The sequence below is a fragment of the Taudactylus pleione genome, unplaced genomic scaffold (genome assembly GCF_031769625.1).
Source record: "Taudactylus pleione unplaced genomic scaffold, aTauple2 ptg000102l, whole genome shotgun sequence".
Taxonomy (NCBI): domain Eukaryota; kingdom Metazoa; phylum Chordata; class Amphibia; order Anura; family Myobatrachidae; genus Taudactylus; species Taudactylus pleione.
The window spans coordinates 2,829,945-2,844,458 of record NW_028284504.1 but is presented as its reverse complement, the minus strand read 5'-3'; the positions used below and the strand labels follow the sequence as shown (position 1 = coordinate 2,844,458).

General features: G+C 42.0%; 1 protein-coding gene across 1 annotated transcript in view; it reads left to right on the top strand.

Annotated features, from left to right (window-relative positions):
- Positions 1-2,730: 2,730 nt before the first annotated feature.
- C1QL1 (complement C1q like 1) overlaps positions 2,731-14,514 on the top strand; it is a 139,222-nt gene continuing 127,438 nt past the window's right edge. Inside the window, exon 1 of the mRNA XM_088470743.1 lies at positions 2,731-3,960. Coding sequence (XP_088326869.1) covers positions 3,352-3,960 — 609 coding nt within the window. The 5' untranslated portion in view covers positions 2,731-3,351. The remainder of the gene's footprint in view (positions 3,961-14,514) is intronic.

Here is a 14,514-nt window from a genome sequence, read left to right as displayed (position 1 = left end):
GAAATTTATCGAGATCAGGACCCGTAAACTACTATATGTAAAGTGTTCATGCAGGAGTGGTTCGCCAAATCATCCATTTTGAGCAGTTATTACTTCATTTTCTGAAGGGTCGCTATTTGTTGTTGCAGGTCAAATATGACTTGTTCATGTTACCCTAATTTTGTCTTGTTGGCCACAACTTGCAGATATGTAGAGGGTAGCAGAGCTTTAACATCTTTCACCACTTAACTGACGATTTTTTTCCTCGCAAAACAGATCAGAAATAGTTTTTTTTTTATTTAATATAGTTTAAAAAGAATTTTTAAAAATATATTATTGAAAAAAAATCTGCCTAAAGCTGCATACACACATAAAGATTTTCTGTTCAACCATCCAACTAGTTGATTGGTTGGAATGAAAATCTGGTAAGGTATGAAAGCAAATGACAATCAGCAAATTGCTCCCAAATGCCGGAAAATGGACAAAAACTGTTGTTTGAACAAATTGTTTAGATCAAACATTTAACAAACTTGTCTAACGACCATTTTCATCTGTTTTCTAGCATTTATGAGCAAATTGCTGATCATCATTTACTCCCATACGTTACCAGATTTTCATTCCAACCAATCAACTAGTTGGATGGTTGGACAGAAAATCTTTACGTGTGTATGCAGCTTAAGGGGTGTCTCGCACACCCTGTGTCCATAGGCCTCCATTATAAAATAACTTTCCACCACCAATTGGCAGTAGACCCCCTCAGTGGTCAGAGATACTAACAACAGTACCCCTGCACACCCCCTTAGTATTAAAAAAAAAATCTATGTTTTATAATCCAAATAAACCTAGTTTTTAAGTTTGTCCCCCAACTTTCGCCCCCAAAATGAAAGTACTTTTTTGGGGTGATATAAAGTATTTTTTTAACTTTTTTTTTTATAGTTTACCTTTGGGGGACTGTCCCAAGGGTGCAGGGTGGTTTTCTGAAGTTTGCACCCCAAAACCCAAATCCTGCACTTTTTTTTGACGACTATTCATAGGCAAAACTTTTTCGCCGGTTCCTTTGCATTGAGTTTCTGCACCTGCAAAAAGTCTCCGGAATTTAATACGAAGGAAACTTTTCGCATGGTGAAATTACGTCACTCGTGAAACTTTATCGCCGAAAATGGCTTTTCACACCTAATTGAATACGGCCCATAGTGTCCTTAGTAGCACAGACTATATCATCATAGTCTAATGGAGAGGTTGGCAGCCCAGAAGTAACTTGTGGAGTAGGTGAAATTGGTGCCCCTGCCCTGTCTAATAAAGTGAGTGTTTCTGTCTGCAGAGTAGAAATAAGTGGCGGGTTTGCAGTGAGTGGGGGGGTCATCAATCTTGGCATACAATGGGCGGAGATCAGCGGGTCACAAGACTTCAGTCCAGCCAACCAGTGGCGACACTATGGGTGGTGACACCTTGTGCTGCAGTCCCCAGCCTCTCTGGACACAGGTGGTGTGGATGCACGTCATCCATCACCACTGCTGCAGCGCAGCCCGGTGACACCATCCGGGGGGTATCTCCAAAATAGCAGAGCTGCTCTACTAATATTATGTCACTTCCATGGATGGTGTCACCTGGTGTGGCCCGCACCCTCCTAGTGATGCCACTGCAACTGTAGGGGGAGTCCCGCATTCCGCCCCCAGGGAGAGGTAAGCCTCCAGGGACCAGCAGGTTAACGTGCACAGCAAGTGTTAATAGAAGTGGTTTAGGGTAAGCCACTATGGGAGGGGAAAGGGAGATGCTAGTTGTTTTGGCAGGATCAACAAGGGAAGCAGCCATGGTGTGGGTAAAAAGCACTGATACAGACGGAGCGTAATGGTGCTGCCTCCACTCTTGGCGCTTAGCGCCCATGAGTCATGAAAATACCTAGATTGGAGATATTTAAATACATTTTATTAGAGCTGGCAAACATTGATTGAAGTTTGAAGAATCAGGTCTTTTACAGGGAGACAAACACTATGCGCCCTTCAGTAAAACAGGGAATACCGCTCTAAATAGCCTTTCTATACTCATTTCATTTATACACTCTTTTATGCAGAAACAATTGCATTGATGTTTTTATTTCACACTCATCAAGGATAGTGACGTTACAATAATACATACTTCCCAAACACACCGATTTCGTCAGAATGTCTCGATTTGAGGGCTCGCTGTCATGATTGAGACTGCATCGTACCAATAGTTGGGGTCTTTCAGACTGAAATTATCTCTGGCATCAAAATAGACTTGTTTGCCTTTGGTAAATATGCACTAATTGTTATTGAAATGCTGCTGTTTCCAGAGCTATTGTGTGAAAACTGCATACAGATATGGAGATAATAATTATATATACTGTGTAAACTGTATGTATATTTATATAACCACAACGGCATGTGCTATATAAATAAATGTTAATAAATAAATATAGAGCTTGGGCTACATATGTTTAATCTTAAATATACTGCATTGTTCATTGTGATACTGTGAGTGGCAGTTCACTGTTTCCCTTATTCCTTTCTATGATGTATGTGTGTTATCCTTGTATTTAGCATATTACTCCTTTCACACAAGGTGTGTTTACCTGTTTGTGCATGTAACTGTTTCTCTCTGCTTATAGCTGCATATTGGGCTTCTTCCTTCAGGGGGCACTGCTCTGTTTCATATATAAGATTCAGACTCCACAGACCATTCTCTCACAAGTTAGATTCCCTGCTGCCTTTCTGCCTTGCCTCAGCAGCTTTCACCCTTTCTCATAATCTTCTCCTTTTCAGCTCCCTTCTGAGTCTCTTCCGACACTGCTACTGTTTCTTGCTTAATCCTCTTCTCTTTAAGTAGTCACACTTACCTGCTCCCCCCTCCTTCTCTCTGTCCTACCACCTTTCTTATCTTTCTCATGCAATTCTCTTTGACTCTATTCTTAATCTTTGCTTCCTCCACTGTTCTGTCACATATTATCAATTCACGTTTTGTGTTACACATTTCTCCTCTCTCCCATTTGTTCTGAAATCCATTTTCTTTTTTTTTATTATTATTATTTGCATATTTTCTGCCAGGAAGTTCTTCCAAGTTATCACCTGTCTTTACATTTGATCACTGTTTTCTCACTCTTGTCCTTTCCTCTCTCCCAGTTTTACTCACCCATCTGCTTCTTTTTTTCTTTTAGATTTTTTTTTTCTGCTAACACATTACGTGCTGTGTCTTCTTTAAGACCATCTATCCCCTTCTTTTCTGGAGAGGCCATTCTGCCTCTCCCCCACTATTTTCGGCACCATAGCTCCCCCCAGTCGTGCAACCCCCCGTCCCTTGGCCCCTTTCGGCCTTGGGAGGAAAACATTGGTGGCCGTGGCGATTGGTGTGGTGATGGTCCTAATATTGGTAATCCTAATTCCAGTGTTGGTCAACTCAGTTGGCTCTGATGGCCACTATGAGATGTTGGGCACCTGTCGGATGGTATGCGACCCCTACCTCAGCAAAACAGGGGCAACCACCACCAGTACCAGCATCAGAGCCGGCACTGGAGCTGAACCCTTAAGTGACAGAGGACAACCAGCTCCATCAACTTTAGTGCAAGGTCCTCAAGGAAAAGCTGGACGTCCTGGTAAACCAGGTCCACCTGGAGAGCCTGGGCTGCCAGGCCCACCAGGTCCAGTAGGTCCACCAGGAGAACGTGGAGAGTCAGGTAAACCTGGACCACCAGGCTTGCCAGGAGGAGGGGTGAATGGTGCCATCAGCACAGCCACATACACCACTTTTCCTCGCGTGGCTTTCTATGCTGGTTTGAAGAACCCCCATGAAGGTTATGAGGTCCTCAAATTTGATGATGTAGTGACCAACCTTGGGAACAACTACGATGCAGCAAGTGGTCGTTTCAGCTGTACAGTGCCTGGTACATATTTCTTTACCTACCACGTCCTGATGAGAGGTGGAGATGGCACCAGCATGTGGGCGGACCTCTGCAAAAATGGACAGGTGAGTGTTCCAGCACTGGCTTCCTACTATTTTTGTCTAGGGATGTCTGAATTGTTCTAAATGCATATAGGGTTAATTAATGAATCACAAAAAGGTATAAACATATTGATAAGTGATGTGAAAGAACTGGTTACATTTCTCAAAGTAAATGTATCCCTGTGGCTGATTTGTATATGATTTTCATAATGCAGATTCTGAAGCTTTTAGTTATAAGACTGATATATAGATATATATATGTGTATATATATATATATATATATATATATATGAAATTTAATCATATATAAGTATAGTGTATACAAATGCAAGTATCTGGCTTTGTGTTAAGAAATCTTTCAGATATAGAGATCTCCTAGAAGAGTAAATGTGAACTGTCTACAAAAATTTGAATCAGGATTCTTCATGTTAATGTAATGAGTTAATGTAAATGTAAAGGGAATAATTATCCTTATTTAAAACTTGGATTAAAGACAATCAATTGTAAGTATAAAAAAAACACAAAAAGTGCAAAATAACAACAATAAATGAAAAATATTATTTATTCTAAGCAATAGTCATTCTGTAGTGCTATAAAAGGTTCTGTATACTAATGCTTCAAGCTAAATGAAATGGTGGTTAGAATAAAGAAATCAGTGAGAGAAAAAATGAGAAAGATAAAAATAAAGGGAGTGTTTGGATATATAATAAGTTCTAATGGAATCCTTTAGAATTAGCATTGATCCTAAAACTGAACTTCTGTACGGTTTTCTCTGGAGCACTGCCCTGATTGGCACTATCAGAATTAATTACCATGAAAAAGCAAGCTAGCCTAGAGGGAGAATGAGTAATGAGGAATAACTAAGGGGGCTATGAACTTACATTTGGGCAGCTATATATCAGCCGTCATAATGTATTAAAGGGTCTTATAGCGGCTCAGTAGCACATAGCACATAATGCACTGTGGTGCCTGCAAGTTACATGCTTTTGTTAGCTTAACATTGCATATCGCTTAGGTGCAGACGCAATCGTCACAATGGATGGCTTATTAAACTGAATGCCTAAGGGACAGTGCTTATCACTACACCAACGTTTAAGCGTTAAATCACCCACAGACAACAGTGAAATAGCTCAGTGGAGCAGGGAAAATGAGTTTACCCAGAGGAAGAAAAAAACTAGCAGCCCAGAGGAAGGTAGACAGTTAGCACATGGTAGGAAAGAGAGCGAGTCTATTACAAAGGAGTGAGGTGACTTATCAAGAATAAAGGGACTGAGATAAGAAGCAGGAAAATAAATTGCTAAGATTTCAGGACAGTAAGGGGCTGATTAAGAGTTGCATGCAAATTGTCCATGCATGGAAATGAATGCGGATCTTCGCCTGCATGCAGCATTGCACACCTCTGTGGGGCCACAACACTCCTATCCATGAAAGTAGCTGTCATCCATGCATTTGCACAAGCCCTATAATAGGCGCAAGAGATCTAGCCGAAATCAGCGGGATTTCTATGTACGCTTAGCTCAGCATAGCGCACAATTACGCTTACATGCCTAAGTACAAAAGCCCCATTGCCACTCAGTTACATCCATTCAGCTGCAAGTGGAGATGGGACTGAGATGGGTACAACACTAATCGCATGTAGTTGCTGATAGTTGTGCACGCTCAGCCACAGAGTATGTGCCCTGCTAAAAATTTCAAGATCCGTCTGCAAAATGGAATTGCTTGCAACTCTGAATAAGTCCCTTAGTGCATGGACTATGTGAAAGGCATCAAGGTTAGGACTAGGAAGAGTATGGGACGAGACGAAGAATTAAGACTGGTAGTAAGTGAGCTGTAAGAGGAAGGAGGTATAATACACAAACCCCAATTAGACATCAAAAGTTACCTCAGCAGATTTTATAATTCTTCACCAGGACTATATATGCCATTAGATCATGTTCATGGCTGTCCCAAGACCAACAAAGTGAGCTGGCTCATATAATGATAGAAGAGAGTGGGGAATACAAAACAAATATAAGTATGAACATGAATGGTGACCAATATCAGTGGGGTGACAAAGCATGAAAATAGGAGAGTCAATAAGCACAAGGTCAAATAGCCAATCCAGAGAAGCATAAAGAGATATAGGACCTGATTCAGACCCGCTCGCAAGATATGATCGCTCGCTGGTAAGCGCTCGCACTGCGTTGCGTAAGGACCCCCACTGTTTGTTAACGAGCTACGGCAAAGTGCGCTCGCAAGTGTCTGAAGACGCCCCCTTGCCACTCGCAACACACGTCATCTCCAGGAAATGTATGATTAATCGGGACCATCGTGAGCCATCGGAGCTGCTCGCAGCCCTTGGCGTTGCCTTTCCCCGCCGCAAGCACTGCGATCAGTGCTGGCTGAAATACATGCAGGTGACGAGTACAATGACGCTACTTTGCAAATTATGCACAACCTTTAAACAGCGTTTGGGCGAGCAGACACGCCTGCATTCGCAACACCACTCCCCCGTTCACATGCACCTTCCCCTGTTACCACCCACAAACGGCACTATCTGTCACTCAAAGCAGCGACCTGATAGTGGCTTACGAGCTACCAAAATCAGATCGCAACGAATGGCTTGCGCACACGCAGATGGGCGAAAATCGCTCACAGCGAGCGATCGTGCTTTAGCGAGCAGGTCTGAATCAGGTCCATAGTACAAAGAATGACTAATGTGAGAAAGAAAAAAGTGTAGAGGAGGAGATGGACGGTGAACCTAATATAGGAGAGTGAGAACTAATTATCTAAAGGACATGGAGAACTAGCTCAATACTGCAGAGAGGGAGGTAGTCTAGTGAGAGATGAATAGAGAAAGACTGAGTTATAGTGTGGAGAAGAACAGGGATAACTATCTCACTTAAGAAAAGAGAGAAGGATGTGGATAATTAGTCTGGTATGGGACTAGGCATTATGGGACAGGGCGGGGAAGGGAGTTCAGCTCTCGGAATAACAGGAAGAGCTAGCCCAGAGAATAAGACATATATACATATACATATCTCATTGATAAAGGGTCATCAATGAGTTAAGAGTGATCTTGAATATGAAAAGGCAATACTTGGCAATACCAGAGGCAGTATGAGAGCCAGCTAACCAAGAGCATTTAATGAAGACTCTGTTAGCCTAAAGGAAGTAAGTTACGGCTTGCCTAGAGATAGTGTGAAAGTCAGCTAGCCAAGAGCAGATGAAATTCATATAACCTAGTGAATGTGAGGCTCAACCAGCCCATAGGCAGTGTGAGTATCAAACAGCCCAGAGGAGGCCAGTCTCAGCCATCTTGGAGGCAGTATAAGAGGGTAACCACAAAACCATGGGAGAGTGTGAAAGAAAAATTCTAAAGAGTGTGAAAAGGTTGTTCCAGAAGATAGGAAACAGAATATCCAGTTCATTTGTTTGGATGTCAAAATAAAAATAATAAATAGAAACTGAAATTAAAATTGCAAATTTTCAAAAGTATCTCCTTTATTCTCCCACAACTTCCCTTACACCATGTGCAATTAGCATTTGTTTGCATGCCAGAAAATATACTGCTCTCTGACACACAATCTACTACAGTCTTATCTGGAAATAAGCAGCAGAAACAAACACACTGAGTAAAACAGTTCCAATTCTAGAATATAGCGGTCAGGAAAAGGCATATATAAAAGTGTTTTTTTTGTAAGAAGAAGATCTATACGAAGTCAGATAGGATTCATGAGCCCTGTATCATGTGGGAGGTGTTGTGATTAGTTTGTAGACATAACCTGAAGATAACTGAAACAGCTTGTGTTTACACTGTGTATCACATAATTCATATATCAAAACTGGTTATAGTAAAAGTTATACATTATTTTCCTCCTAGATAAGTATTTCCTCATGGGCATTCCATTTCACAAGTTTTTAGAGAATTCCCAGTTCAAAAAGCCTTCTGGTTCAACAACAGGAGGAGCTCCATGTATCTTTCCAGTCATATTTCTGCCAGCATTTTACTGAATTTAGCGATAAAGCTTCAAACCACTACAAATTATGCCTCTGTGTCCCTTTAACAAATACTGCAATAACCATACTGTTCATAGCATCACAAATATTCTAATAAGATTGAAGAAAAAAAAGTCCCAGGACTGAAGGGCAGTAAAGCAGTTTGAAATTCCCTTTAATTCCACTCCCCCCCCCCCCCCTGCAAAAATGATAAATCCTAAAAGCAGCAAGTGTTTTTTTTTTCTTCACATTGATGAATCATGTAATCACAGTTTTAGAAACAGCTCTTATTTCTGTAATAAAACATTTATTTTGGTGAGCTCCAGCGAGGCAACAACTCCTAGAAGATGAAACCAAATTTTCAAATGTGTAATTATTCAAAAAAGTCAATGCACATAAAGCAGGATCAATTCAGAACAATCTCAGTGCACTGCTACGATGTTTATTTGCAAGCCGTGTAGATAAATTAGATATGTTTTATTATAATTGTTATATGTGTAATTAAAACATTTGGAAGGTATATATAATGTGTTGTTTTATGACAAATGTTAGTTAGTATTTAGTTATAAAAATGGGTAAAGAAAATTTAAGAGAATATAGTTGAAAATGTAAAAAAATGTAAGAAAATATAGTTGAAAATATAGTTGACTAATGGTTTTCAGACACGTGTAACAGCAAATTATTATATTTAAATTATCATTAAATTATTAACATATACTATTTTATTATCTGTTTTGTGGTTATTTTGTTGTAACGATGAAATATAGTTAATTTGTTACTCTTTCTTTATCGTTGTAACCAATAGAATGAAACCAATCAGAGATTTGCTCTGATTTTTCAAACATCATTAATACTACCAGAATCGGATTGGTTGCAATGAGTTACTCACCTTTTTCCTGTGTGCCAAAATTGTTCTATTTTAATAAATTATAGAGAAAATAGGTATAGTAGCATAGATCAAAAAAGTGCTGTAAACCACAGCAACTGAACAGAAATTAGCATCAGGTTTTGTACTTTAAATCAACTGAGTCTAAAATATCTTATTTTATAGCTAGCATCTTCCCAAAACTTCAATACAGAATCACCACTGTCAGTTTGTAACAGTTGTCAAGCAATTGTGACTGCTCCTTTCTGTACTGTTGTGATAAACACGTTTCATTTGCATTATAAAAATGATATGTCATCAGACAAGTAAAAATTATGCCAACATGGTGACATTTGTTTTAATAAAAGTTTAATTTTCTAAGACCTAGGTGATTGGGATAGACAAGCTGGAAGAAGAATATTATAAAATGTACACCCATGAATATTCATTGCTAATATTAATATATGTATTTAAAAATATAAACGCCCAGATAAAATGAAAACATTTTCAAACATGTCAATCTCTTCAGATGCTACAGTACTTGAAGACAGGGAGCATTTAAACAGCAATGTCAGTTACAGCACAGACGGCCCGGCAGATTACCAGCAAAGATCCCTGACAGAGAACCCTTGCGATTCTGCTTGTGATGTCAGTGGCTATATTGAATTTATAGGTTGTATTCTTAGTGATGTAAGTAGTGCTTCCTGGTGAATTGATTGAATACCTTCTAAGTAAATTCACTAGTGTATTTACAGGTTGCATTCTCAGCAGTGGTGTGTTTATAATGGGTGCAGGGTGTAAGCAGGACCGGCAACAGAAATCTTGGGGCCCGTTACACTAATATCTCTGGGCCCCTCCCCCCTCTCAAGCCCCTCCTCCACACAGCCCACACATCTGTCTTGCATCTGTAATCTATCTATATAGATGCATGCAGTCTACATGCATCTATATATATATATATAGATAGATAGATAGATAGATAGATAGATAAATATCTACATACAGCTCCAGCATGTGCGTAAGTGGAGGGTTTTTATATATATATATATATATATATATATATATATATATATCCCAGGAATAGCGGGAGGCACTCAAGAAGACTTTACAGCTTCAAAGAACTGACAGCAAGACTGTTGCTAGATGTCAACGTTTCAGTAACATACACTTTTATCAAGACGTGTATGTCACTGAAACGTTGACATCTAGCAACAGTCTTGCTGTCAGTTCTTTGAAGCTGTAAAGTCTTCTTGAGTGCCTCCCGCTATTCCTGGGATATTTGTGCTGATTGCATTTGGGAAGGGCACCGGAGCTATACTTACCTTTATTGCGAGTGCCGGGTCTACTGGGATTATATATATATATATATATATATATATATATATATCTTGTGATATAGTCGGGGTAGGGTTCCCTCTCCTGGGGTAGATGGACACCTCCTTACACACAGTAGCCAGGACACAGCACACCAGTACAGGGTTTTCGTGCAAGCTGGTTGGAACCAGTTTTATTGTGCAACATAAACAACAAAATAAACAAAACATAAAAATAAGTCCTAGCCCATCTGGGCACTAACTAGACAGGTTATTCCCTCTCTACAAGTGGCAGGGCCTACTGCCTTACCACAAACACAAACACAGCACTTTCAAATATCACAGTGTCTCTGAACAAACACTGTGATATTTCTCCCCAGGGTATGTGAGCCACTGAACCAAAACCTTAACACAACTATATGAACCACTTGCAGGTGCAACTACTAATCAGCCTGCTCCCAGACTGAAAGGCAAAACACCTGACATGGCCTGTTGATGGAGCCCTCCCTTCTCTTCTCACATCCAGAACCCTAGGGCCAATTATCCGGCTTTTACCAAAAGCCGACACTTCTGGTCTGTTAGGCATAACAGACTTTTCTCTGGGGTCTTTAAAACACATATGATAGGAATCTGGGACACACATATATGCCATCCCAGACTTCTCCACTATATATATATATATATATTAGGGGTGAGCGGGTTCGGATTTCTGAAATCCGAACCCCCCCGAGCCCCCCCGATCCGAGTCCGATCCGAGTCAGGCTCGACTTTTCCCGCCTGACTCGGATTCTGAAATCGAGGCAAAACGTCATCTTCCCGCCTTCCGAGTCTCGCGGGTTTTGGATCCTATATAAGGTACCCACGTCGGCGCCATTTTCTCACTCGGCTGTGGACAGTGAAGAGGGAGGGTGGGAGTTAGGGCTGTGTAGTGTAGTGTAGTGTAGTGCTGCTGTTGTCCACTACTTCAAAGTCCATAGGGGCTGGCTGTGTTGTGCTGTGCTGCTGTTGTTAATAGGGGCTGTGTCCACTACTTCAAAGTCCATAGGGGCTGGCTGGACTGTGTTGTGCAGTCAGTTCTCCATAGGGGCAGTGTCCACTCCAAAGTCCTGTGCAGTGTCCCAGTCCTAAAGAGGTGCTGTAGTGTTGTCCAGGGGGTGCTCTGTCCATCAGGGGTGCTCCCCCCAAGTGCTAAAAAAATAATATATTTTCTGTGTTTGTGAATTGTGTGCGCAGTAGCCGCACGTGCATCAACAAAGTAGTGCCAAGCGTGCGCCTGTGTCATAAGTAAAGGGCCGGCTGGCTTGACCGTTAAAGGGTGCTGTAACCCCCGAAAGTACACTCCAGTCCAAACCAAAAAAAAATTATTTTCTGTGTTTGTGAATTGTGTGCGCAGTAGCCGCACGTGCATCAACAAAGTAGTGCCAAGCGTGCGCCTGTGTCATAAGTAAAGGGCCGGCTGGCTTGACCGTTAAGGGTGCTGTAACCCCCGAAAGTACACTCCAGTCCAAACCAAAAAAAAAATTATTTTCTGTGTTTGTGAATTGTGTGCGCAGTAGCCGCACGTGCATCAACAAAGTAGTGCCAAGCGTGCGCCTGTGTCATAAGTAAAGGGCCGGCTGGCTTGACCGTTAAGCGTGCTGTAACCCCCGAAAGTACACTCCAGTCCAAACCAAAAAAAAAATTATTTTCTGTGTTTGTGAATTGTGTGCGCAGTAGCCGCACGTGCATCAACAAAGTAGTGCCAAGCGTGCGCCTGTGTCATAAGTAAAGGGCCGGCTGGCTTGACCGTTAAAGGGTGCTGTAACCCCCAAAGTACACTCCAGTCCAAACCGAAAAAAAATTATTTTCTGTGTTTGTGAATTGTGTGCGCAGTAGCCGCACGTGCATCAACAAAGTAGTGCCAAGCGTGCGCCTGTGTCATAAGTAAAGGGCCGGCTGGCTTGACCGTTAAAGGGTGCTGTAACCCCCGAAAGTACACTCCAGTCCAAACCAAAAAAAAAATTATTTTCTGTGTTTGTGAATTGTGTGCGCAGTAGCCGCACGTGCATCAACAAAGTAGTGCCAAGCGTGCGCCTGTGTCATAAGTAAAGGGCCGGCTGGCTTGACCGTTAAAGGGTGCTGTAACCCCCAAAGTACACTCCAGTCCAAACCAAAAAAAAAATTATTTTCTGTGTTTGTGAATTGTGTGCGCAGTAGCCGCACGTGCATCAACAAAGTAGTGCCAAGTGTGCGCCTGTGTCATAAGTAAAGGGCCGGCTGGCTTGACCGTTAAAGGGTGCTGTAACCCCCGAAAGTACAGTCCAGTCCAAACCAAAAAAAAAATTATTTTCTGTGTTTGTGAATTGTGTGCGCAGTAGCCGCACGTGCATCAACAAAGTAGTGCCAAGCGTGCGCCTGTGTCATAAGTAAAGGGCCGGCTGGCTTGACCGTTAAAGGGTGCTGTAACCCCCAAAGTACACTCCAGTCCAAACCAAAAAAAAAATTATTTTCTGTGTTTGTGAATTGTGTGCGCAGTAGCCGCACGTGCATCAACAAAGTAGTGCCAAGCGTGCGCCTGTGTCATAAGTAAAGGGCCGGCTGGCTAGACCGTTAAAGGGTGCTGTAACCCCCGAAAGTACACTCCAGTCCAAACCAAAAAAAAAAAAATTTTCTGTGTTTGTGAATTGTGTGCGCAGTAGCCGCACGTGCATCAACAAAGGAGCAGCGCCAAGCGTGCGCCTGTGTCCCATAAGTAAAGAGCCGGCTGGCTCATTTCTTAAAGGGTGGTGTAACCCACAAAGTGCACTACTCTCCAGCAAAAATAAAAAAATATTTTCTGTGTTTGTGTGCGCTTTAGCCGCACGTATATATATCAATATAACATAAATGGAGGACCAAACTTTCTCCGATAAAAATAAAATAGGGAAAGATCAAGAACCACTTCCTCCTAGTGCTGTTGCTGCTGCTGGGAGTTGTTCATCATCCCAGAGAGGAAGTAGGAACATCACTACTTTTACTAAACAATTGACCCTCCAACAGTCCCTAGCGATGAGGATGAAGTACGACAGCAGTCATCCTGAAGCAAAACGTATAACTGAGGCCTTGACTGCTATGTTGGTGTTAGACGTGCGTCCGGTATCCGACATTAGTGCAGTGGGATTTAGACAATTGATGGAGGTAGTGTGTCCTCGGTTCCAAATCCCGTCTAGATTCCACCTGCATCCTCAAAGCAGCAGCGACAAGCGTGCGTCTGTCTGTTAAAGGGTGGTGACACCCTCAAAGTGTGCTACACAAACAATTAAAATATTGTTCTTTTTTTTTCTGTATTTGTGAATTGTGTGGGCTGTAGCCGCACCTGCATCCTTAAAGCAGCAGCGACAAGCGTGCGTCTGTCTGTTAAAGGGTGGTGACACCCTCACAGTGTGCTACACAAACAATTAAAATATTGTTCTTTTTTTTTCGGTCTTTGTGAAATGTGTGGGCTGTAGCCGCACTTGCATCCTTAAAGCAGCAGCGACAAGCGTGCATCTGTCTGTTAAAGGGTGGTGTAACTCTCAAAGTGCTCCAAAAAATAAAAAACTATTTTTTTAATGTGTTTGTGACTTGTGTGCGATGTAGCCGCACTTGCATCCTCAAAGCAGCAGCGACAAGCGTGCGTCTGTCTGTTAAAGGGTGGTGACACCCTCAAAGTGTGCTACACAAACAATTAAAATATTGTTCTTTTTTTTTCGGTCTTTGTGAAATGTGTGGGCTGTAGCCGCACCTGCATCCTTAAAGCAGCAGCGACAAGCGTGCGTCTGTCTGTTAAAGGGTGGTGACACCCTCAAAGTGTGCTACACAAACAATAAAAATATTCTTCTTCTTTTTTCTGTCTTTGTGAATTGTGTGGGCTGTAGCCGCACTTGCATCCTCAAAGCAGCAGCGACAAGCATGCGTCTGTCTGTTAAAGGGTGGTGTAACCCTCAAAGTGTGCTCCACAAACAATAAAAATATTATTTTTTTTTTTCTGTCTTTGTGAATTGTGTGGGCTGTAGCCGCACTTGAATCCTCAAAGCAGCAGCGACAAGCGTGCGTCTGTCTGTTAAAGGATTACATCGGTGACAGCATCCAAGTAGGCATGTCAGACAGTCCGTACCTGTACTGGCAGGAAAAAGAAGCAATTTGGAGGTCCCTGTACAAACTGGCTCTATTTTACCTGAGTTGCCCCCCCTCCAGTGTGTACTCCGAAAGAGTGTTTAGTGCAGCCGGGAACCTTGTCAGCGAAAGGCGTAGGAGGTTGCTTCCACAAAATGTGGAGAAGATGATGTTCATAAAATGAATTATCAACTCTTCCAGGGAGACCAGCCTCCAGAACGTACAGAGGGACCTGTGGTTCCAGCAGGGACGAATTAATACTCTGTGAGGATGAGGATGTACACACTGAAGAGGGTGAGGAATCGGTG